This window comes from Zootermopsis nevadensis, unplaced genomic scaffold (genome assembly GCF_977971745.1).
Source record: "Zootermopsis nevadensis isolate Lab colony 2312 unplaced genomic scaffold, Znev_1.0 Znev_ptg000002l, whole genome shotgun sequence".
In the NCBI taxonomy this organism is placed as follows: domain Eukaryota; kingdom Metazoa; phylum Arthropoda; class Insecta; order Blattodea; family Termopsidae; genus Zootermopsis; species Zootermopsis nevadensis.
In genome coordinates, this window is record NW_028259134.1 from 19,673,524 (window position 1) to 19,695,291 (window position 21,768).

General features: G+C 39.8%; 2 protein-coding genes across 12 annotated transcripts in view; one reads left to right on the forward strand and one right to left on the reverse strand.

Moving 5' to 3' along the window:
• LOC110835287 (neurobeachin-like protein 1) overlaps positions 1 to 21,768 on the forward strand; it is a 174,461-nt gene that overhangs the window by 21,342 nt on the left and 131,351 nt on the right. For all 9 annotated transcript variants that reach the window (XR_015536997.1, XR_015537000.1, XR_015536999.1 and 6 more), the window contains 12 exons: positions 341 to 499; positions 1,501 to 1,687; positions 2,632 to 2,774; positions 3,079 to 3,286; positions 3,615 to 3,733; positions 4,476 to 4,669; positions 5,568 to 5,726; positions 6,333 to 6,459; positions 7,766 to 8,014; positions 8,664 to 8,757; positions 9,433 to 9,591; positions 9,702 to 9,889. Coding sequence is in view for 4 of the 9 variants with exons in the window: in XM_087355540.1 (XP_087211666.1) it covers positions 341 to 499; positions 1,501 to 1,687; positions 2,632 to 2,774; positions 3,079 to 3,286; positions 3,615 to 3,733; positions 4,476 to 4,669; positions 5,568 to 5,726; positions 6,333 to 6,459; positions 7,766 to 8,014; positions 8,664 to 8,757; positions 9,433 to 9,591; positions 9,702 to 9,889 (1,986 nt within the window). In the remaining 5 variants the exon portion in view is untranslated. The remainder of the gene's footprint in view (positions 1 to 340; positions 500 to 1,500; positions 1,688 to 2,631; positions 2,775 to 3,078; positions 3,287 to 3,614; positions 3,734 to 4,475; positions 4,670 to 5,567; positions 5,727 to 6,332; positions 6,460 to 7,765; positions 8,015 to 8,663; positions 8,758 to 9,432; positions 9,592 to 9,701; positions 9,890 to 21,768) is intronic.
• Positions 10,995 to 17,219, reverse strand: LOC110835289 (uncharacterized). 3 transcript variants are annotated; one of them, XM_022075366.2, is made up of 2 exons: positions 17,121 to 17,219; positions 10,995 to 13,926 (listed from the first exon to the last, which is right to left on the reverse strand). In XM_022075366.2, exons 1-2 carry the CDS (start codon positions 17,145 to 17,147, stop codon positions 11,854 to 11,856), a joined length of 2,100 nt encoding a protein of 699 aa, XP_021931058.2. In that variant the 5' UTR covers positions 17,148 to 17,219; the 3' UTR covers positions 10,995 to 11,853. The 3 variants fall into 3 exon arrangements, with proteins under 3 accessions (XP_021931058.2, XP_021931057.2, XP_021931056.2); XM_022075365.2 differs by lacking the exon at positions 17,121 to 17,219 and adding an exon at positions 15,151 to 15,469; XM_022075364.2 differs by lacking the exon at positions 17,121 to 17,219 and adding an exon at positions 14,536 to 15,064.

Here is a 21,768-nt window from a genome sequence, read left to right on the forward strand (position 1 = left end):
TGAGAATGTGATTGTTATATTCTGGAAGTAGTGTTGCTTGATGAACTGTGAGATTTTTTTGTAATAAGAATTAATAGAAACATGTAATTAATCTATAAATCCATCAGCCTATAAACATGCATTACAGCTTTAAAGTCAACTTGAAAGTACTGGTGGCAGCTTTATTTAGTGTATAAAAGTGACATTAAAACTTATACTTTTATTTCTGTGGGTTGTTGGTCCACCAGTGCTTGATGTACATATATTGCTGCTCCCTCAAGTTGTGTGGTAGGGGCAGATGAGCCAGATGGACTCAGAGTAAGGAACTATAGACAGTGGGCTGATGTGTGTGTTTTCACAGTTGCTGGAGGTACTGGAGATGGTGATTTCATACATGGAGAGCAAGAGCTGCAAGGACCAGATATTCCTACTGCTCTATGAACACAGTTATGCAGAAACCCTCTACTGCCTGCTTGTGGAGAAGGGCTTTAGTATGCAACTCAAACAGAGGGTTCTCAAGGTATTATAGTTCTTACTAGCTGGTGTTCATGGTAGGGTATCCATTTGTCACACTGTCCTTTGATTTGTTGGCAATAAGTATTGACTGAGTTCATCCGATTTTTTACAAATGTCATGCTGCTGGAAAACTTTCATCTTGGTATTCTGTTTTATTTTCATTATGGTACTAATATGATAATGACTGCATAATGATGAGCTTAAAAATCTGTACTCCTCCCCCAGTATTGTCAGGGTGATTAAGTCAAGAAGAATGAGATGGGCTGGGCATGTAGTGCGCATGGATGGGACAAGAGGTGTGCACCGGGTACTGGTTGGGAAACCTGAAGGGAAGAGACCGCTGGGGAGACCTAGACGTAGATGGGAGGATAATCTCTGGTGGGATCTATGGGAGATAGGAGTTGAAGGAAACTGAATTTTGTTGGCCCAGGACAGGGTCCGGTGGAGGGCTTTGGTTAATTCGGTGATGAACCTTCGGGTACGGTAAGCCATCTAGTTAGTTAGTTATGGTACAAATATATTTTGTGTACAAACTTGAGTGTGAGTAATGCTAGAATCTTCCAGAAAAGAGTTTTAAAGTTTCATATGATATAGCTCTGCAATGCCTGACATTTTCATTGAGGAGTGTGTGTGTGCACACGCATGCACATGTGCTTGCATGTGTATATATATTAAGGAAAATATAAAATATCATGTCATACAAACAAAGCAGTTGGATGGGTTGGTGGTTATGATGAATCTTTGAAATTGGATCTTTGAATTATTATGACATGTTACAAAGCCGTTTACTAGCTGTGTGAATGTTATTAATACGTGTTCCATTATAATTAGCTGCTTCAAGGAATCATTGTTAAATATGAAAGATTGAGACTTAACTGCAGCTATTTTGCTAAATACTGGCACTAGAAGTATTAAAGTACAAACCCTGAACTATACTTCTGAACTACTTTGACCAATTAGAGCTGAATATTTACCAGAAGAAAATTATGGTTATGTGTCCCACAGCTGTTGTCAGTGTTGCTGCGGTCAGACCTGATATATGAGAGGAACAAGTCTCGGCTCAGACTGCAGGATGTGTCTGTGCTAGGGGGAAATTCTGTGGGGATGTACCCAGGGTTAATTGCCATGCTTCAAGACCAGCAGTTGTCAATGGAGGTAACTGCCATGCTGCTTGACCAGATCTTGTCTACAGGTTTGTGATTGTGATTATCAGCTAGTACTTTAAGGCTCCACACAGATGCTTGTAGTTACTGTGTAAAATACATTGGAATTATGCAAAGTCTGTCTTACAAAAGTAAGAATTTTTTAGCCGTGAAAAGTTAAAAAAAAGGGAGCATATTTCTAACTGCACAAAAGAGTTTGTTTTTCCTTGCCAAATTGTCTTAAAATTGATATACTGTTCTGTAACAGTGTTTGTTAGTATTGGAAATTTGAAGGAATTTAAAGTGTGTATTTTTTAATATTTTGGAATTGTCACTTTCTTTAGAGAGGTATGAAACCATTTCTTAAATTATTTTTTATGAAACAGAATTTTATTTACAAATACAAGTATTTTGAAAGGTCTGCAAATTGGATTATCATAAATCAGAATTTACTTTCTTGACTATAGGCTAGAAACCAACAAAGTTTTCATCAAAAGAAAGGCTAGAAATATATGTTATGATTTTAATTAAACCGTGGTTTGTCTATTTAATTTCTTTGTTTTATATACACATTCAGGAACTGTACTATAATTTTCAGTGGAAAAATTGTGTGTGAGTGTTATTTTTTTATCAACCATATTTAATAGGGTTTAGTAGATGGAGGAAATGTAGATGTGGTTTTCTGGGTTGTGATGTTGAGCAGTCTTGTAGATGGTTATCAAGGTTATAGAGTGACATATTACCCCCATTTTCATAATTTACCCTAACAGTGGAAATGGTATGTTCCTCTGAGATGTTGGTAACTATGTGTCATTCTTATTGTGTTTTTTTTCCTGTTATGATGCATATTCCATATTACATATTGACATCTTAACCCAGATGGCTACAGTTTACATTTGCGTGATCATGAAAATATCAGATCTAATATGAAAGTGCAGTTCTTCAGCTTTGTTCAGATTCTGTAACAAAGACTGAGCCCAATTTTGTGTCTTAGATAGCAGTGGAGGATATGCAGGAGCACTGTCCTTGCTGCATGCTCTGTCTTTGGCTGACCTTGACCTAAAGCTGGAAGCTGCACAGAAGATACTAACTGCCACATTCATGAAGGCCAGTGCTCCTCACCACTTTGCTAAGCAGGTACAGACACTGCTAACACTTGCAGTGGTATTTGTTTTCTTTGTTGTGTAAATAGAGTGATAGGTGTGTAAATTACTCCACTGGAAGATTCATTGGTACCACAGGATAGGTTGCTGTTGGTAGTACTGTCTCAAACCAGTTGCTTTATTGACTGCACTATCGTGTCTTTTGTACTTGATAAAGGACTATTAAATAATCATACAGGCAGATAAGAAAGGAAAGAATGGATCCTTACCACTGATTTGAGTTGAGAAACTGAGTGCAAGGCTTTCTGCTGTGTTGTAATGTATTGAATCATGGACAGGTGGGCTGGCAGGACAGCATCACTCGACTGCTTGTGAAACGACCTATCAGTACTGCAAATATGCAGCAAAGTGAATCTCTCCCTGACCTTATGTCATTTGATGAAGAGAATCTGGAACTTGAGAATGCTTTGTACTCTCCATCATCAGTGTCGAGGCTTTCAGCACAGGTCACTGATGCAGCACTGGTTCTGGAGAATGAGATTAAAGGTAACAAGGTCTTTGCCTCAGCATCCAGAGTTGAAGGCTTGTTTTTTTGATTGACAGATCCTACGTGGAATTTTCCTCATATCTTCACTTTATATCAATAATTTTGAATTATTTTGGTTTTACACCATTAAGTGACTACTTTGAAACACAAATTGAATGCAGTTAAGATTTTCCACATTATAAGACATGCAGAACTGTTTTTTCTGAAGTGTTGGATCTTACTGACTCAAATTAGAATTGTCCAGTGTGGAATTAACAAAGTGTTCTATGCCATATTTGTGTCTAAAACTTTGAATATTATGTAATTATTTTGTTATTGCATTTTCAGAGGTGGCAGAGACTGTGACAAATGCTGTTGCAGACAACATCCATTATGCAGCCGATAACTTAACTTCGGTCGTTGCGTCCGCATACTCAGTGTTCCGTCAGAAAACTGTTGAGATGCAGGTAAACCTGAAGAATTATTATTGTGAAAATTGTACAGATGATCCGCATAGAAACAAGAATGAAAGTACTGCTGCTAGCAGTTAAAAGTTTTGCTATTGTGTGTCAGTGCTGTTTTTACTGAGCCCTATGAAATTGTGGTGTGTGAAGTTCTTGTGGAGTTATGTAAAGGATTATGTAAAAATAATTTCATGGTACAGGGTTTTCCTTGAGCAAGTAATTGTCATTCAGTTGTTGAAGAAGTTCCCTGTTTTGTGGTTTGTAAGTATCATACAAAACAGATAAGGGAAAGTAAGAAATGGGGAGAGGAGTGATGATAGGACAGACAAATGGAAGGAATGGGAAGGGAATATGTGAGGAAAGAAGAAGGAAGTGAAGGTATGGAAAGGATGAATTTATTTATTTATAGTTTATTTAACAAATTTTTTCAGTAGCTCAGACTATAATGTCAAGGAAAGGGTGAAGGAGTGGTAGAAAGAAGGTGAGCGGTGAAGATACATAAGGAATCATTTCCTGTTGGATTTTGGTTGACTCTTTATACTAGTCAAGAACAAAACCTACAAGTAGTTGTATCAGGGACTGAGCACATGATTGTAGTATTTTCTGAAGCAATACTGTCAATTAACATGGGTATAATTTGATTGCCATTCTTTTTTCAAGAGCTGATTAATTTATGTGATTCTGTGATTAAAGCTGCTCCTAGCCTCATTGGCTCAGTAACATATATGAGTTGCTGTTGGTATAGGAAAGTCTGGAAGAACTAGGAGAGTCAGCTGTTTCCAGACTGAAGAAGCGCCGGAGTCTGATCTCACTCTACGAGACTTCCTCAGACCGGGAGTGTTCCCCATCACCGTCACAGGCTTCTCCTCGCCCTGTCCGAACGCCACAGTTGCTTGCGACCCTTGGTTTAGATCTTGATACCATGAGCTTGGGGAACAGGTGAAGAAACATATTACAGTGAATGCTTTGTGGAAAATGTGCTCATAAGGGACAGGCTGTATATGTCATCTTATGTTTTATTGCATGTTCTTTGCACAAAGTGCATAAAATGAATGCATTCAGGGACTGGCATGCTTATCTGTATGTTTTGCCTTTGAAACAACAACGCAGATATTCGGGTCTGCTGTATATATTTTTAGGTGAATTTAATGTGGTTCATATAAGCCAATGTAATTTTTCTTTATATGAAGTTCAGATAGAAATTTATAAAATTACAGAAGAAAGAGAAAAAATGTATCTTCGTATAAAGAATTGTATGGATGCAAAAAACAGACGTATCTAAGATCTGCAGCCTATATTTGAGCCAGTTTTCAGTGTGATATATTTTTAACAAAATAAAAGGGAAATGTTACATGAATTGTGCATATATAAGCCACAGCTAAATTTTTAGAAGGAAGTAAATAAGTACAATCTCATTTATAAGCCACATCGGAGATTTCCAAAGACATTGGTTGTGTGACAACCAGTAACACTATCCATATTCTTGTACCTTGTCTCCCAGTCTCACAGTCTCTAATACTGGTCCAAAGTCAAACTTGGTAGCAGTTACATGGTTGGTGTTGATAATAGTAAAATGTGGACAAGGGATACACAAGTGTGATTCAGACTGATTATTTCTATGTCATAAAGAATCACAACCAAATTTTAGGGGATGAAAGTTTTGAAAAAGGTGTGGCTTATGTTTGTGCAAACGTGGTATGTCTGTGAAGTGGTATATATTATTTTTGTGAATTATGACTGTATGGTGTGGTTTTGATACTGTTATTTAGGCCTGAATTTTGAATTTTCAGCTATTGTTCATGTAATTAAGTTTTGCTGATTGACATTATACTGATAGGTCTGGATCTAGCAGCAGCACTGAGGACCTGTCATCACCCAACCTGAATGACAGCTCTGCTTCCACCAAGGACAATGTGAGCATTGCATCTGCCCAGAGCATCTCTAATGCCAGCAGTGAGGGAGAAGAGAATGAGAGGCTTGTGGCTGTAGCACTCAAGTATGTTGCATCTATGGGTTTGCTGTTGGAAGCTTGTATGCAGTTTTCACTTACATGTGTGCTATATTTCCTGGTAATCTTATCCTTATTAGTATCTGGGAAAAATTACAAATTATGCAGCTCATCATTATTTGCATTGTAATTTATGCAGTATTGATGTTATTCACAAACAGTTCTGTTCATAATTTTTATAGTTGATCTTTTGTTAGTTTAATGTGTAATGTGGAACAGATAGAGACAGACTGGCAGTCCTCTGGGAAACTCACTCTTGTTTTATTGGTCTGTGAAGCATTAAATGTTATAAATTGCTATTACATAGGTGGGGAATGACATTAATCTTTGTCTGCTGTTCGTCATGTCTTAGATGTGAATCAGCGGTTCATGCGTTGCGGTAGCATACTGCTAAACTGTTAAACCTCTTGAAGATGGTTGTCCTCTGGGTTGTTGCATCATGTCATCTGGTAGAAGTTTACTGACATTTGTGTCTTTAAATCCTCTTCCTGTATAACACAGGTCACATGACTGTTCTGTTAATAGTCTTTCTGCGAAATAATGATACAAATAGGATAGCATGTGATGTTGTAACAGTACATGATTTTGTTGTAGGCAGTGGAAGGATGTCGACATTGAGAAACTGGTAGACCAGGAGGACGAGCTCTGCTACCTGGTGGCAAACATCCTGTTCACTGTGCTCTGGAGGGGTGTAGATGGGGCAAGCAAGGAGGCCTGGAAGGTTAGTTTTGTAATGTGGAGTATCTGGTTAAATTCAGATCTCTTACCACTTTGCAACACTTATTTGTTCTTGATTTCTTCAGTGATGCTTTCACTTGCTTAGATTATATAGTGATGAATGATTAGTAAATGACAAATTAGAAATGATGTGGAAAGAAGCACTTGTATAATTTAATTCTGGCATTTGCCTGGAGGGATTGAGGGAAATCTCAAAGAACTTTAAGATAGCCAGTTTCTGGGTCAAGATTTGAACATGAGACTTTGTGAATAAAAAACAGCAATGCTAACTGCTCAATCAAGATGTTTGGTCCTGAGCAGAGGTAATACTGTGAATGTATATTCAGGAGGTGCCAGGTATCCTGACAGTCTGTCAGCTAAATTCTGGTATAATACTTTTAAGTAGCTCTTGATATCCTCCTTCCAAATCCTTACCTGCTTCACATTCAAGACCATTTTCTTGTATTCATTCATGTAGAATAATTACAGTTTAAATGGTGTTAATTAATCAGAGACTCAGTATATGAAACCACTTTGTGGAGGTTCTTGCCTTTGGGATTGGAGAGAAGTTTGAGATGAGTGGTTAGAAGTAGAGAAGCTAATATTCTGATTATTAGTGGCTGCATGCAAAACTGAAATTATGGTCTGTGATGGTTATGTAGGATGGCTGCTTTGCTGGAAAGTGACTTAAATTTTAACAATATTTTGCTGGTTTAAAAATGAATAAATTTTTTAGTAATCCATGAGATGAAACTTGTAACTATTACACATATTAAAATCATTAGCCTATTTGAGTCAGATAATAGTAATAAAAAAAGTATACACACATATGCACATGCACACACACACACACACACAGAGTCATTTTACCAGATGTTTTGTATGGTTTTGACATACCTCTCTGCCAGTGATAGTATAACATAATTTGCAGCTTTACAGCTAATTGTGAACAAAATATTTAGATTCAGAGGAAGTCACTTAATGAAGAACTTGGCAGAGTCTGCTGCTGTCATAAGCATATTTAAATCAAGAAGGGTACAGTAGGTTGAACAAGTATTTCAGTTGCGAGAAACAAGAAGCATACAAAATTTTGGACTGTAAACCCTTCAAAAGTGACCATATTGGAAATCAAGGATGGAGGTGAGAGGATAATGTTCAACTGGATATTAGGGTGTAAGTTTCTAGATGTGAACTGTGTTAAAGTGGCTTAGGATAATGTCAAGGGATATACTTTAGTATAATTGCTGTTAAACCTTTGGTTTTTGTGATGAGGGATTCAGTCAGGTGTCATGTTTTGTTCCACTGTGCAGGAGCGTGGTCAAGTCATGGCATGTATAAACCTCCTGGGACTGAACAATGAGCTATACTGCTCACACCTGCAATTGAAGCTGCGGATCCTCGAGATGGGGGTGCAGGCCTCGCTGTCAGATCTACGAGACTTGGGACAGACTATGGCACTCTCTGTCCAAGCAGAAAATGCTGCTCAGCTTATGAGGTGGATCTATGATCTTATAGTTCTGGATCCCAATGAGGATACTTCAAAGAAAACTTCTGTAAAGGTAAGGCATTTGTGGCGTTCGGAGGCCAATTTCTGCTCATGAAGGTTCAGGTTCAGTCCCAGAGCAGTTAATGATGGAGAAGTGGCACTGGCAGAGATCTTATATTTACCTGTATTCATTTTACGTATGTCTTGTAATAAATGTGTAATAATTCCGGTGTGTCTATATTCAACAACAGTTTCGTGGGATGTGATTTTCCTGAACTGATTGTCTTGTTTGTTTGTTTACTTCATGATGTTATTCAGCTGTTAGGCATGATCTTTTGACTTGAAAGTTTTGGTATGAGACAGAGAATCATTCACCATAAAACATATGATTATTAGAAAACATTTCATAGTGCCTCGCACTTGGACAGTTTCTTTTTCCTGACCTAATGAATGGGTTAATAATTTGAGATTTGAGCTTGAAGTCTCGGGAGTCCGTTGGTGGCAGTTTTGTCAGAAGTATTGTAATGATTAACAATATTAAAATGAATCTTAGAGAAGTAGAATGTGGGGGTGTTAGCTATATTGAATTATCTGAGGATATCATCCAGAAGTTGACTTGTGAACACAGTGATAAACTCTCAAGTTACATAATAGCAAAGAACTATTTGTGAAATGTAGTAACTGTTGAACACTCTGTACCATGGAGTTACCTATTGTTGTAGTTGCTGGATGGAGTACTTGGCCTCCTGGATACCCTCCTTGTGTTCCAGGAGGGGCCTGGTGAAGAGTGGACTGAGATGGCTAAGATGGCTTTTGGTGAGTGTCATTGGATGGTGCAGCATATTGCCTTTGTCACATGTTTCTCTGCGCTTTAGTTAGCACCAATAACCAAGTTTGTGAATCTTGGTTGCATCTTTGTTTGTCTGTTAGAAATATTTTTGAACTTGAAACTCAGAATCCACATGGTGTGAACTAATGAAAAGCATAAGATATGGTTGCTGTTATATAGCTTTGAATTTCCTGTTCTTTCCAAATTGGCATTTACAAGACACTAGTTGTGCAAGCTGTTTTGTGTGAAGCCGCAGTAAATAAACAGCTGAGAATATTGAATAATGCGGGGCATAAAATAAATTGGAAATAGGTTAATTTTGTGAGACAGATTGACAGACTCTGGGCTGGGTGATCAAAGTTTGGTTCCTGGTAGATACTGGAGTTTTTTTCCTGGTTTCTTTTCTTAAGGAAAAACATTTAGCCCATAAGAATACCATTCTGTCTGTGCATATGTATTCTTTCAGCATTTGAACCGACTGTTTTTTTTTTAACAAAATTTAGTTTGAACATTGTGTTATTGGAGTCAACCATTTCCTCATACCTTTGCTTTTGTGACCAGTAATAACAACATAACACATGTACAAACACGTGAGTTGTAAGTGACACTAGTAATACAGGATTGTATAATGATCACGTGCTATTATAACCCCTGCATTGCAGGAATACTGCTAAGTTGCTCTGCAAACAGAAACCTGGAACTTTGTGCCATGGCAACAGCCAAGCTTCATGCACTCATACAGACTCGCAACATGAAGGATTGTGAGGAGGGTGCCTTCCTGCTCTACTTCATGAATCACACTGTGCAGAGAACTATTGAAGGTAACTGCTTGTGTACACTCAGTCCTGCCTGTTTACTGTGGGGTCCTGTTTCACATAGGCTATACTTACCTACTCCACAAGCCTTCCAACATTTTCTATAATGTTCACAGTGAACAACCAGGAGCACTACTCCTTCCTGATTCCTGTAGTGAAAGCCTTGCTTGAGAAGCTGAGTGTCACTTTTGGGTTGGCATCTCATCTGCCAGATCTGCCCCAGACACAGGCTGGCCCTGCCTTCTTTGATGATTTCCAGTCTTACTGTCAGGGGGCCCAGTGGAAGACGTTCATGGAGAAAAAGGTAGGATAACTATTATACTTTCATATTTGCCTCAGAGTCATATTTTATGTTCTATCTTTGTGCTGAAAGAACCATTCTCTACACCATATCCATATATAGATATGTACCTAATTCATTTATCCTGTTTCTTACTGTGGCTGTCACATTATTTTATTCTGTTCCGTTGTTGCTAAAACAAATTTTATGACATTTGATACCTAATCTGATTCATCCAAATTCTGGAGTCCACTAATTCCCAGTTGTTGTTGTTTCTTGGCTCTACAACCCAGATGTGGGTTTTCGCTGCCTCCTTTTCGGAGGTTTCTTGGCCGTAAAGTGTACGCTTATGAGTAGTGAGTGACCAGCCAACTGACTCTGCACAATTTCTACTCAATCCTGATTTGACTGCCAGAGCCATCTAGCAGTTAATCAGGAGACTTGGGTGAGAAGTGGCTGCTGAATTTTGCTTATGAAATATGTCGTATCATGCTCGTAAGGTTCTTTTACTTGCCGTATATCTATGACATTGGACCGCCAGCTTTACTTCCCGTCTGAAGGAAGTTGTGCTATGGATTTTTATCACCTTTAAAAATCCATCGACCTCGGCCAGGATTGAACCCACAAACCTTGGGTCCAGTGGCAAGCACGCTAACCACCAGTCCACCGAGGGCGACACTAATTCGCAGTAGCTTCTCATATTAATTTTTCTAGACCGTGCACACAAAAAGAATTTTTGCTTTTCAGTCATAACATACATGAGATGTATTATGTGATCGGTTACTGACAGATGTCATGCTGTTATGGAGTGGTATGTAAAAATTCTGGAGAAATTAGTAGTGAATTTATTGACTTTAGTTTTAATCCTGATATTTACAGAATTTGGGAATGAGGCTGTGGTCAGATCTTGTGTTTGTTAATGGTTTTGAAAGTATGGAAGCTAACACTTAGGCACATGAAGACTTCTAAGGGCTGCTATATTATGTTGGATAGAATTTTTTCACTGCCACACGGTACAGTGCAAAATTGTGAGGATTCTATCTGTTAGTAGGTTCTTGGCTCACGAGTCAGCCATAACACCATTCTGTTAACAAATAGTTAAATTCATTGTTATGGAAGCAGCGAGTGGTAAGGTACAGGATATTGGTTTATTTCTTTGGTTTACATATCTGAACTGTGCACATTATGCAGTCATACCATTAATATAATCAACAGTTTTTAAATACATAAGCTTTACATACAGTCTGCATAAATACATATAAAAATATTGCACTAATGTTTTACTTAACAAGTGACAACAAATTGGGGATGAGGGACTGAAGTGGAATTGGATTTCTTAGCAAGGTAATGTTTTGAGTGTGGTAATGTGCATGTCAGTTTCTTGATTGGCTGCAGCAAAAATGACAAACAAGACACTTGGTGGCTGTCTTCTGGGTTGTAGTGTAGTAGCAATTTGCCAGTGTTCAGAGGTCCTTGCTGCATCCATCATCACAGCGATGAACACACCTCTGAAATGTCGGTAAATTTCTACCAGACTACACAGCACAACAAGCAAGAAAACAGCCATTTTCATACTCACTGTCATGACGACTTTAAATCTCAGATTTTCATTTTAAGATATAATTCTAGCAGTTGGAGAAATGCATAAATCATTGAGTCCCTTGTTATGTGATTTAATTCAAGTTGTGTGTTGGACGTATCATGTAATTAAGAATACATGTTATCTAGAAGGGGGATGAAGCTGCTACAATATGAAAACTGTTTTGAATGTTTCTTCAAAATATTAAGTCATGTTCTCTTAGCATGATGATTGAGAAATAAAATGCCCAAATCTTTGTAACTAGAATCTGTAACCTCTCAGTGTGAAGCTTTAGGCAATGAACAGGGTTCTGTTATTATTTATAACACGTGAATTTATGAATGAATAATGAATGAATGAACAAATGAATGTGTTAATTGCTAGTGTGTGTCATCTTATTTGCAAGTTACTATCCCTGCTTCACTTCAGCTGTATTTGTTCCCACCCTCTGCTCTGATGAACCCTCCCATTGCTTAATAGAGGGTGAAAATTGTGATTGTGGGTCAGGGAATTTGACATGCCCTCTGGTGTGCAGAAGGGTTGTTGCTGAGTTGTCCTTTCGATCATAGTAGGTAGCATCTGAGGGGTCAAATTGATCTCTTTGTTTGATCTTGTTCCCGAAAGTTTCTGCATGTGGTTCAAAGTAATTTGGTGGGAGGTTGTCTGTACTTGGGGTTGAGGCCTGTGATTGATACTTGGGGAATTCACTTATTTGTGAAACTGAATGCTGTGTGCCTTCATCTCCTTTGTAAACTGTGGGCACATGCTGGACTTCCACATTTGTTGGTTTCTTCTGGTAAGCTGTTTGATCAAATGGAGATGCTGGCCTCTTGGTAACACTTGAGATACTGTGTTTATTCACTGCCTCTGATTGAGTATCATCAAACTTAACAACAGTTTCATACCTGTTTGAGGGTGAGCCGTAAGAATCAGAGACAGAAGGAGAGCCATAAGAGCTTGATGGTGTGTCATAGGATGATGATGGTACTCCATATGAGCTGGATAGAGAATCAAATAAGTTTGAAGGTGCTCCAAAAGAAGTAGTTGGTGCCCCATAAGCACTGGATGGTAAACCATATGAGTTAGAAGGTGCTTTCGGAGCACCATAAGAGATTGATGGTGCACTGTAAGAGTTTGATGGCGCATCAAAAGAACTGTAAGGTGCACCGTATGAACTTGATGGAGTCTTTGGAGCATCATAAGAGCTGGAAGGGGCACCATATGAATTTGATGGAGTCTTTGGAGCATCATAAGAGCTGGAAGGGGCACCATATGAATTTGATGGAGTCTTTGGAGCATCATAAGAACTGGAAGGTGCACCATATGAACTTGATGGAGTCTTTGGAGCATCATAAGAACTGGAAGGTGCACCATATGAACTTGGTGGAGTCTTTGGAGCATCATAAGAACTGGAAGGTGCACCATATGAACTTGATGGAGTCTTTGGAGCATCATAAGAACTGGAAGGTGCACCATATGAATTTGATGGAGTCTTTGGAGCATTGTAAGAGCTTACAGGTGCAGCATAAGAACTAGATGGAGCACCATATGAAGTTGTAGGAGTTCCGTACAAACTTGAAGGAATTCCATAAGAACTTGATGGTGCATTGGGAACATTGTGGGAGCTATGTGGAGCCCCATAAGAGCTTGACAGTGCGTCGTAGGAACTAGATGGGGCACCATATGAGCTAGATGGTGCATCATGTGAAGTGGACGATGAGAAAGAAAAGGAGATGGATGACATTGGAGAGTCGTAGTTCTCGAACTCCTTGTGGGAGCTGACAGGTGTCCCATAGGAATCTGATGGTGGCCCAAACTGGTCTGTGGGTTGTCCATATGAGTCAGAGGGAACACTGTATCCTGAGCTAGGAGGCCCATAACTGGCTTGTGGTGGGGGACCATAACTTGCTTTTGGAGGCCCATAGACTGGTTGTGGTGGGCCATAACTGACCTTTGGAGGTCCATAACTAGGTTTTGGAGGGCCATAGCTTGCTTTTGGTGGAGGGCCATAGCTGGCCTTTGGTGGTGGACCGTAACTTGGTTTTGGAGGTCCGTAGATCACTTTGGGTGGGCCATAGGTGGCCTTTGGTGGAGGTCCATAGCTTGCCTTTGGAGGACCATAGGCGGCCTTTGGTGGCGGTCCATAGCTTGCTTTCGGAGGTCCATAACTGGCCTTTGGTGGGGGTCCATAGCTTGCCTTTGGAGGTCCATATCTGGCCTTTGGTGGGGGACCATAGCTCGCCTTGGGAGGTCCATAACTAGCCTTTGGTGGGGGCCCGTAACTTGCCTTTGGAGGGCCGTAGCTTGCTTTTGGTGGGGGTCCATAGCTTGCCTTTGGAGGTGGTCCATAGCTGGGATTTGGTGGTCCGTAGCTAGACTTTGGTGGACTGTAAACAGGTGGCTCCCTACGGATGCGTGTGTGTTCTCTTGCAGCTGAGTGGCCAAAACTGAAGGCTATCACATATATTTCAATGAAGAAAACCTGAAAATATGACAGCATATCAGTATGTGTACATGTTTACTACTGAATCAGATGACCATATTTCACGACACCCATGCTGTTGGAAGAGTACAAATATGAAGCTTCTATGTAGGATTTGAGGTTTTCACGGCAGTGAGTCTGAAGATGGCTGTCTTCAGGGTTGTTGTGCCAGGTAGTCTGATAGAAGTTTACCGACGTTTCAGAGGTCCTTGCTGCCTTATTGCCCTAATGATGGAGGCAGCAAGGACCTCTGAAACGTCGTTAAACTTCTACCAGACTACACGGTGGAACAACCCAGAATACAGCCATCTTCATAAGCTTCCAGTTATGCACTTTTAATTTCTTTGTCTAAATGTTTACCTATTGTTATCAAGCGCCCAAATCTGTGCTCTTCCTTCAACATGACCAAGTGTGATACCCATATACATATTTTGGTTTTATGAAAACAGTAAGTCAGTAAATATTCTGAATCAAGTGGTAGCATGCGTTTTCTGAGTGTACTCTTGAACTTTCATTTTGATTTATGTAATATAGAAGAAATGCTTTACTGTCTAACATAACAGTGGCATTCTATATGTTTATTATTATAATTATTGTGTTATTAAATACCTTAGCATTGTGTTGTGATTTTTGGTGGGATTTAATAATATTGCATTTCCACATGACCTGACGTCTAGACCAAGATTCACCACTGGTAAACATGTCCCTCTGAAATTTCTGTAGGCTTGTTTCACATAGTTACTAGAAGTTAGAGTGCACTCATGAACTGGATGTGAACCCGTGCATGTAGCTTCACTTCCAAGGATCGTGATAACTCAGCACCTGAGATTGGACTAGGCTGTATATGGTTGGTGCACATTAACCTTGAAAGCCTGGTCATGACTGACTAATTGGTTATCCTGATACAAGTTTGTCACGAATATGTCTGGCCTACCACAGAAGTCTTTGTTTCTTTGGTCCCTGCAACCAGTACCTTGTCTTACTGAGCTGTAGTACGCCTGACTTGTATTCTAAAGATGTTATGGTTTTGAATTCCTACCAGAGGACTAGTTTATTGCCACTTGGTTTATTAGTGGTTTTCTTCAGCCCTCCTATGCGAATTTCGGATGGTTTTTGAAATATTTCAGTTCGTCTTCCTCTGATATTTTCAGTTTACCTTGCTTAATCATTCGGCGTCAGTATAATTTAAAATTGATTTAACCTTATTATATGAACAAACCGTACATGTAGTTCCGATGCGTGGAGCTGTACCTGTAAGTCACCCATACGCTGCCACTACCAAAACATGTTTGTTGCACGCAGTTGGTAGCCCTTCTGCTCGTGTTTTGGAAGCCTGGACGTAGTTTGGTTTGCCGGAATTGTGCTCCTGACGTTATGTACAGTTTATTCGTCATGCTACGTTTTGTTTTCGATGTAATAATCGTTAAATCCTCATGTGCCCTTCAACCAGCGTGTGCTTGTTCACAAACACAGACTTTATGAAAATACCTCCGAGAAAGCCCCTGTTCATGATTCACTGCCCCATATCACGCTGGTATTAGAAATTAATTAGTTGTGGAACTGACCAGTTCTTAGAACTGAGTTCTCGATTCGGAACTAATTTTTGTTTTAAATATCTTTGTTTATATTGCACTCCACGCTTTTACGGATGGGCCGAAGTTTTATTTCTGTATTTTATGTACTCGGTAACTTTATTCCAGATCATAGTCTCGTATACTCAGTTTTGAAGTATTTTCTTGTGTTATGTCCGGTCCTATTTTAACATTTTATAGACCTCGCTGGTTTGCGTTCGTAGTACGTGAAATGGACGTTTAGTGGCGATGTCTTATTACTCCATCAGCATCTACGAAACTGATGGGCTTGTTCATTAAATGAGATGATATTTCGTGTAAGAAATGTTGACGGTTAAATGTTGGTTTTATCCGTACCGTCCAGATAATATCCCTACTTTACAACGCCGTACGTGTAATGTAAATATCATTAAGTTTATAAATGTTATTTGTAACACTGTTCTTGTGGTGTATATGTAACGAGATGTTACAAATTATAATTGTTATACACACGCTGCTTGGTTTGCCTACATTGAGAGATTTCTGTCTGCATTAACTGGACATAAGACCACTGAGAAACTCAATATCGTAAAAGTGCTTCTGTATGGCTGCTATCCACGCCCTGCTGGATGAATTTTTTTGTCTTGATACACAAGACTGAAGTGTTTAGCCCGTACGTTTGTCTCTGTGGCAGTTCTCATTGGTGCAAACATTTGTGTTTACTGGAATGTGGGTGAACGAAATGAAGAACAGATTTTGACTACACTTGGTTTTACAGATCATTGTTGAAGTTAAAGAAATTCAATTTGGATCCAAATTAGAGACCGCGGGAACCAGATAGCTCAATCGGTAGTGTCTGACTAAAATCTGAAGCACCCCTGTTTGATTCCCGACAGGCTGTGGGATTTTTATCTTAGCCACCATTGTTCGCAGACCGGCTGTGGGTTCCATCCAGCCTCCTATTTGAAACAAGAATTTTTAAGTAAGAATGCTTGGAGCCTTACCCCCGGTGTCTAGGCACAGGATCGATCTCCACTTTACATTAAGTCTTAATTCTATTTTTATATGTAGTTTAGTAAATGCACTTAAGTTATAACAGGTTTAGATTAATATTCTGTGTTAAGGGCGAAGGGAGGATGGAATCGTTTCTTAAGTCTTTACTGTATGGACTGTTAGTAATGTTGTCCGCAATCCAGTAAACACTGAGTAAAATCGAAATATGTTTCTTATTTTCCATACGACGTGCCGGTTCATCTGCGTTATATGAGAAATGAAGTTACGCTCTCGCGTGTGATTTACTTAACGAAATTTTGAATTACGGACTATATAGCGTTGGGACCTTGCGTGCTGTAGGATATAGCACGGAGCGTGATATTGGCTTAAGTTGCTTATTCAGACGACATATGTCTTGAAGATCCTTTCATCCGCAGTGTATAGTTGATAATGCAATTTCTTTTCCGAATTGAATCTTGTTTAGAATTACACAGTAGTCATGTATATATGTGTCACTCGTAATGTAGTAAATATTGAATGGTTAAAAAGTTTTCATACGAACGTTGTCGCCGCCGATATTGTATGTAATTCATATCACTTATTTTCGATATTGAAAATGGCAATTGCTGCCGAATACTAATTTCTACTCACCATACGAGTTAGTGTTAGCTGCTTCATGTTGCTGTGGGCTTCTCTCTCACATCACTGTGTTACCCGCACTGATCACGCTCAGAACTGGCGCTCCGCAGTGTGAGATGCTACTTTATAACATCTTCTGCCCCACATACCCCTCCTAGCAGCAACAGTAGTTAACGTCGACTCATCTGCACTAACTCATTAAACAAATCGAAACAAATAAATCTAAACGTATTTAAATAAGTACCATTTTCTGCACTACAGGCGTGTGCCTGATTGTTAGAAAGTGTTCATTCGCGGGGCCCCCCCCCCCCCCCCAGAGTCTCGTTTGCAGGAGACAAACAATCTGGAAGAAAACTAATGGCGTGAGGAAAACAAGTAGCGAGTCACGTTGTGTGCGATGTGTTTGTATTTGTTTTGAGAATGCGGATGAACTGGCGTGGCTCAAACTCTACTTTGGCAGAAAACTTTCGGCGCAGGGATTGAATTTTATTACAATTAAAAAAATGCTTCATGCATCATTGTGGTTCTCAGTTACTTTCTTTGGAGATCTATTTAGATTGAAGATTTCCGTCTTCTGGGTTGTTGCGCTGTGTAGTCTGGTCGATATTAACCAACGTTTCAGAGGTCATACTGCCTCCGTCATCAGGGCGATGAATCGCCCTGATGACGGAGGCAGTATGACCTCTGAAACGTTGGTTAATATCGACCAGACTACACAGCGCAACAACCCAGAAGACGGAAATCTTCATACTCACCGCTGTGAGAACCTCAAGTCTTACATCTATTTAGATTGTTTACTAAATTTTGTTGTAATGAAATAGTAGTAGTTGTAGTTTATGTGTCTGCACACCTTTATTTGTCGGCTCTGTTTGAGTCTTACACGTAGCCTATATATCAGCACTTGCACATCTTACCGGATCAGATTTCACTGCGAGCTTGTCTTAGTCGTTAGGCGCGAAGTATCGAGTGGGCTGGACTAGTGGTGACGCGAACCAGATATCGGCCAGGGACCGTATGTGGTGAATCACTTTGCCGTGTTTCAGCTAAGTTACTTCAGCTAAATGATAGAACATTGCCCTAAAATAAGCCTTAACCTTTTTCTCCCTACCCGCTGCTGATTACAGTTCATAACGTCTATGTTCTCATTAGACGTAAAATAAATCTCGCACCTAACATAACGCAATAAAATTATCAATAGAAAACTAGCAGCCGCGACACTTTTGCCAGATGATAATGAGGATCTAGTATTCGCAATTTATAAGCCGCAGTTATACGAAGAACCATTTAGAACGTGAATCGACGGAGATATCAGTGCTGGAGCGAGACATGACCTTAATTTATCTAGTGCCACTTGGGCCCGCTGCTTCCTGAAATGCAGAATCGTGGTAATTTATCGAGTCGTAAGGAGATAAGCCTCTGCTGAGAACGAGCAGCGGTGGAAATTTCAACGCCAGAGTAGGACACGAACTTAATTTCCCAGTCTAAAGAGTTCAGCCAGTCAACTTTCTGAGAAAAGAACTCTCCGGAACCATTGAACAAGAGACCTTAGAGCCACTGTGGATTCGGGGGGGGGGGGGGGGGGTTGAAAGAAAATTCCTGTCGCTGTGTTGGGGTGTCTAGTCCGTAGCCCATCACTTTATTGACTGAGTTTCATTTTCGAAAATGAGGAAAATAAACCTACTTATCGTCTTAATATAAGTGCGTGTTATTGTATTAGGGCTTTTATAATGAAGGTGGTGTAGGAGGATGTTAAGGTGCAAACGTGTGATTTGGCTGCATGTCTGTGGGTCATGTGTCAAGAGAGAGTCCCCACGCTGCAGAGAAAGCTCGTCCCACTGCATTCCTCAGTCTGCTGAATGTATTTTGGAAAATTAGTGTGGAAGAGGTTTTTGTCCGAAGTAGTTAGCATTAGACGCTGGGACCATCTGTTGAATCTTGCGATCGGGCAGATAGCAGACGTGGCGAGTCATATGTTCGTGCGCACATCATCATGTAAAGACGCGGACGAATTGAGCTCGTTCCTCAAATAAAATGTCTCCATTACAATTATCAGTTGGTTAATGCTGTTTAGGGAAATGATCACTGATAGTCTACGAATCATATGAAGCTCATAATTACATTCTGCGGGATGATTATTAAAGCAGGTGCTGCATAGCCTATAATTACCACTGGGGTTTAAAAGATTGATGTTATATATTTTTCAGCGACAGCTTAAGAAGCTATATTCACGCTGGGCTGCTTCACAGCCGTGGTGTAATAAATGAGCGGTTTTCACAGTCAACTGGAGAGAGATTATGCCCGTCATAGTTGGCGCTTGCGTAACAAGCATTGCTTCTGAATGGGGTTAGTGTTCCAGGCTGACCGTGTCGACACCCTACCTTGTTTCACATGTTTGTTATATTCTCCAAACACCTGTAACGTATTCTTCTGTTGTGCACAAATGCCCTCATGTGAGCTACCTTCTCGGCAAGGGACGTCTGTACTCCGCTTGAAAGTAGGTCAGTGTCCGGTGCATGACAGAGAAACAAAATGATAACGTAATATCCAAAAGAATGCGACATTCAAAAGCACATCGTACTTGTAAAATGGACTGGACCTGCTAAATTGTCAGGCCTACAATTCGTAGTCCATTGTGTTGAGGCGAAGCGCGAATTGAAATAAGTTTTAGACGTTTTGCGAGATAATATTCTCTTGAAATTCTGAGTAAAATGAATTAAATAAAAAATTCATGTTTTCCAAGAAATTCGTTACAATGTTACAGCTTCTAAACAGCTGTAATATATACATACCGTAACAAGATCTATTTTTTTTTGCAAACCTTGAACGTCAGATTCATACTTTGAACTTCATTACGTCACAGTATGGCCACACGTGTGTCTAAAGAATGTGTATTCAGACAGGCATTTGAACTAAATTCGTAAGGCAGAAGTAGGTAGTCCACACCTTTGTGTTGATGTTGCACAGGCCTTGCCCTTGGCTGCCCTTGTCTGAAATCAGTTCCTGCAGATGATTTCCTGGGTTGTACAAGTATTGTAGCGTTCAGACCTGCGGTTTCTGAAATCCCTTTCTTCAAGGATGATTTAAGATAGTGTAGTTGCGTCATATTGTGACTTATTAAATTAAAATTAAATTATTTGGTTATTCCGTCAAATCACAATGTATTTAAAATAAGATAATTAAAATAATTAAAATATTCTGTGTTCCATATCGAATAATCGATTTACAATTGGAACAGTTACAACATGTTTCGGTTTTATTAAACCATCATCAGGTGTAAAATTATATTAAATTTAAAACTCAATTACAATTTTTTACAATTTTTCGTAGTGTAGTTTTTTGGAGGTCGTGTCCAGATATTTTCATATAATGGATCAACTTTATTGTTTGAAGTGATGCTTTTGATGTTTACATCGGTCAGAGATGAAATAGTAGACAACACAGTTGTGTCTGGAGGTGATCCAGAAGTATTACCGTATCCGATCAAGACACAACTGTGTTGATGGTTTACGTTGTTGCAGTGTCATATATGGTCAATATAGGGATATTGTGCTGTGACCTGGAGATACTGTAGAAAACCTTGAATAGCCGAATCACACCGTCTGTATACTACAGCTTTCTATCGATAGAAAGTCAAGGTGATTGATGGACGCCTGGCGTTCGGTCATTGTTCTAACATAGAAAGCGCTTCTGTTGTTCCGGAAGTATTTGTTTTGTCGCTGTGTCTTCGCCATGGCGCTTTGTGTATTGTTTCAGCTGTGCATAGTTCATAATTGGTGCGTCACTTTCCCCCTCAGATGCGACAGCAAGTTCTTTCGGAAACGTCCTGTTGCCTTTGGCCTTTGGCCTTTGTGTAATCTCCTTAGCATTTATTGAGGAATTATTTTAATACGGCAGTCCGTACTGTTTGATATGTACGAAATTTTAAATGTTGCCCAACCATTTAAATTAGTACCCCGTGTATGAAGTTTAGTAAAAGACGTTCAGGTCTGAAGTTAGGCGCATTGTGTTCCTTCGAAACGTTTGGATCTACCACACACGTCGTTACATCCCCAGAACAGCAAAATCGACATCTTTGCCGTGAACGAATGTCGCAGTCGAGTAGTTAACCATTTCTGCTTAGTGTCTGGGAGGTATCCCAAGTGCTGGTTATTGGGATGTTCTTGTACAACAACGTTTTTAAACTTTGATGGCACCACGAACCCCGTCTCAAAAAATGATCTTATACATTCTAATCAAATAGAGAAAGAATTGACTAAAATATAGATTGAAAGTGTAGCTTTTTCGTCATATTTTGTACTCGAATGTGAAGCGAAAAATGTGATGAAAAGCGTATAACTAACATCAATAAGTATAAACGTACGTACTGTCTATGCAACTGTTGGATCCCTCGGGCACAACTTGCGTATCCCCAGGGATATGCGGACTCTCGGTTGAGAAACGCTGGTCTATAGGAATTCATCACACAGGATTCAGGAGTTTGTTTCTCGCCACAGCGCTCGCTGTGTTCTGTGTTCGGACAGCCTGTTGACCTAGCGGGTAGTGGCACTTGAACAGGTGTCGTTATGCAACTCCGCTGCTGCTAACAGCCGGAACCGATCGCGAGTCAAAGAGCCGTGACCAGGAAACGTGTCTTCAGATTAACTCCATTGCTTTCTTCGCA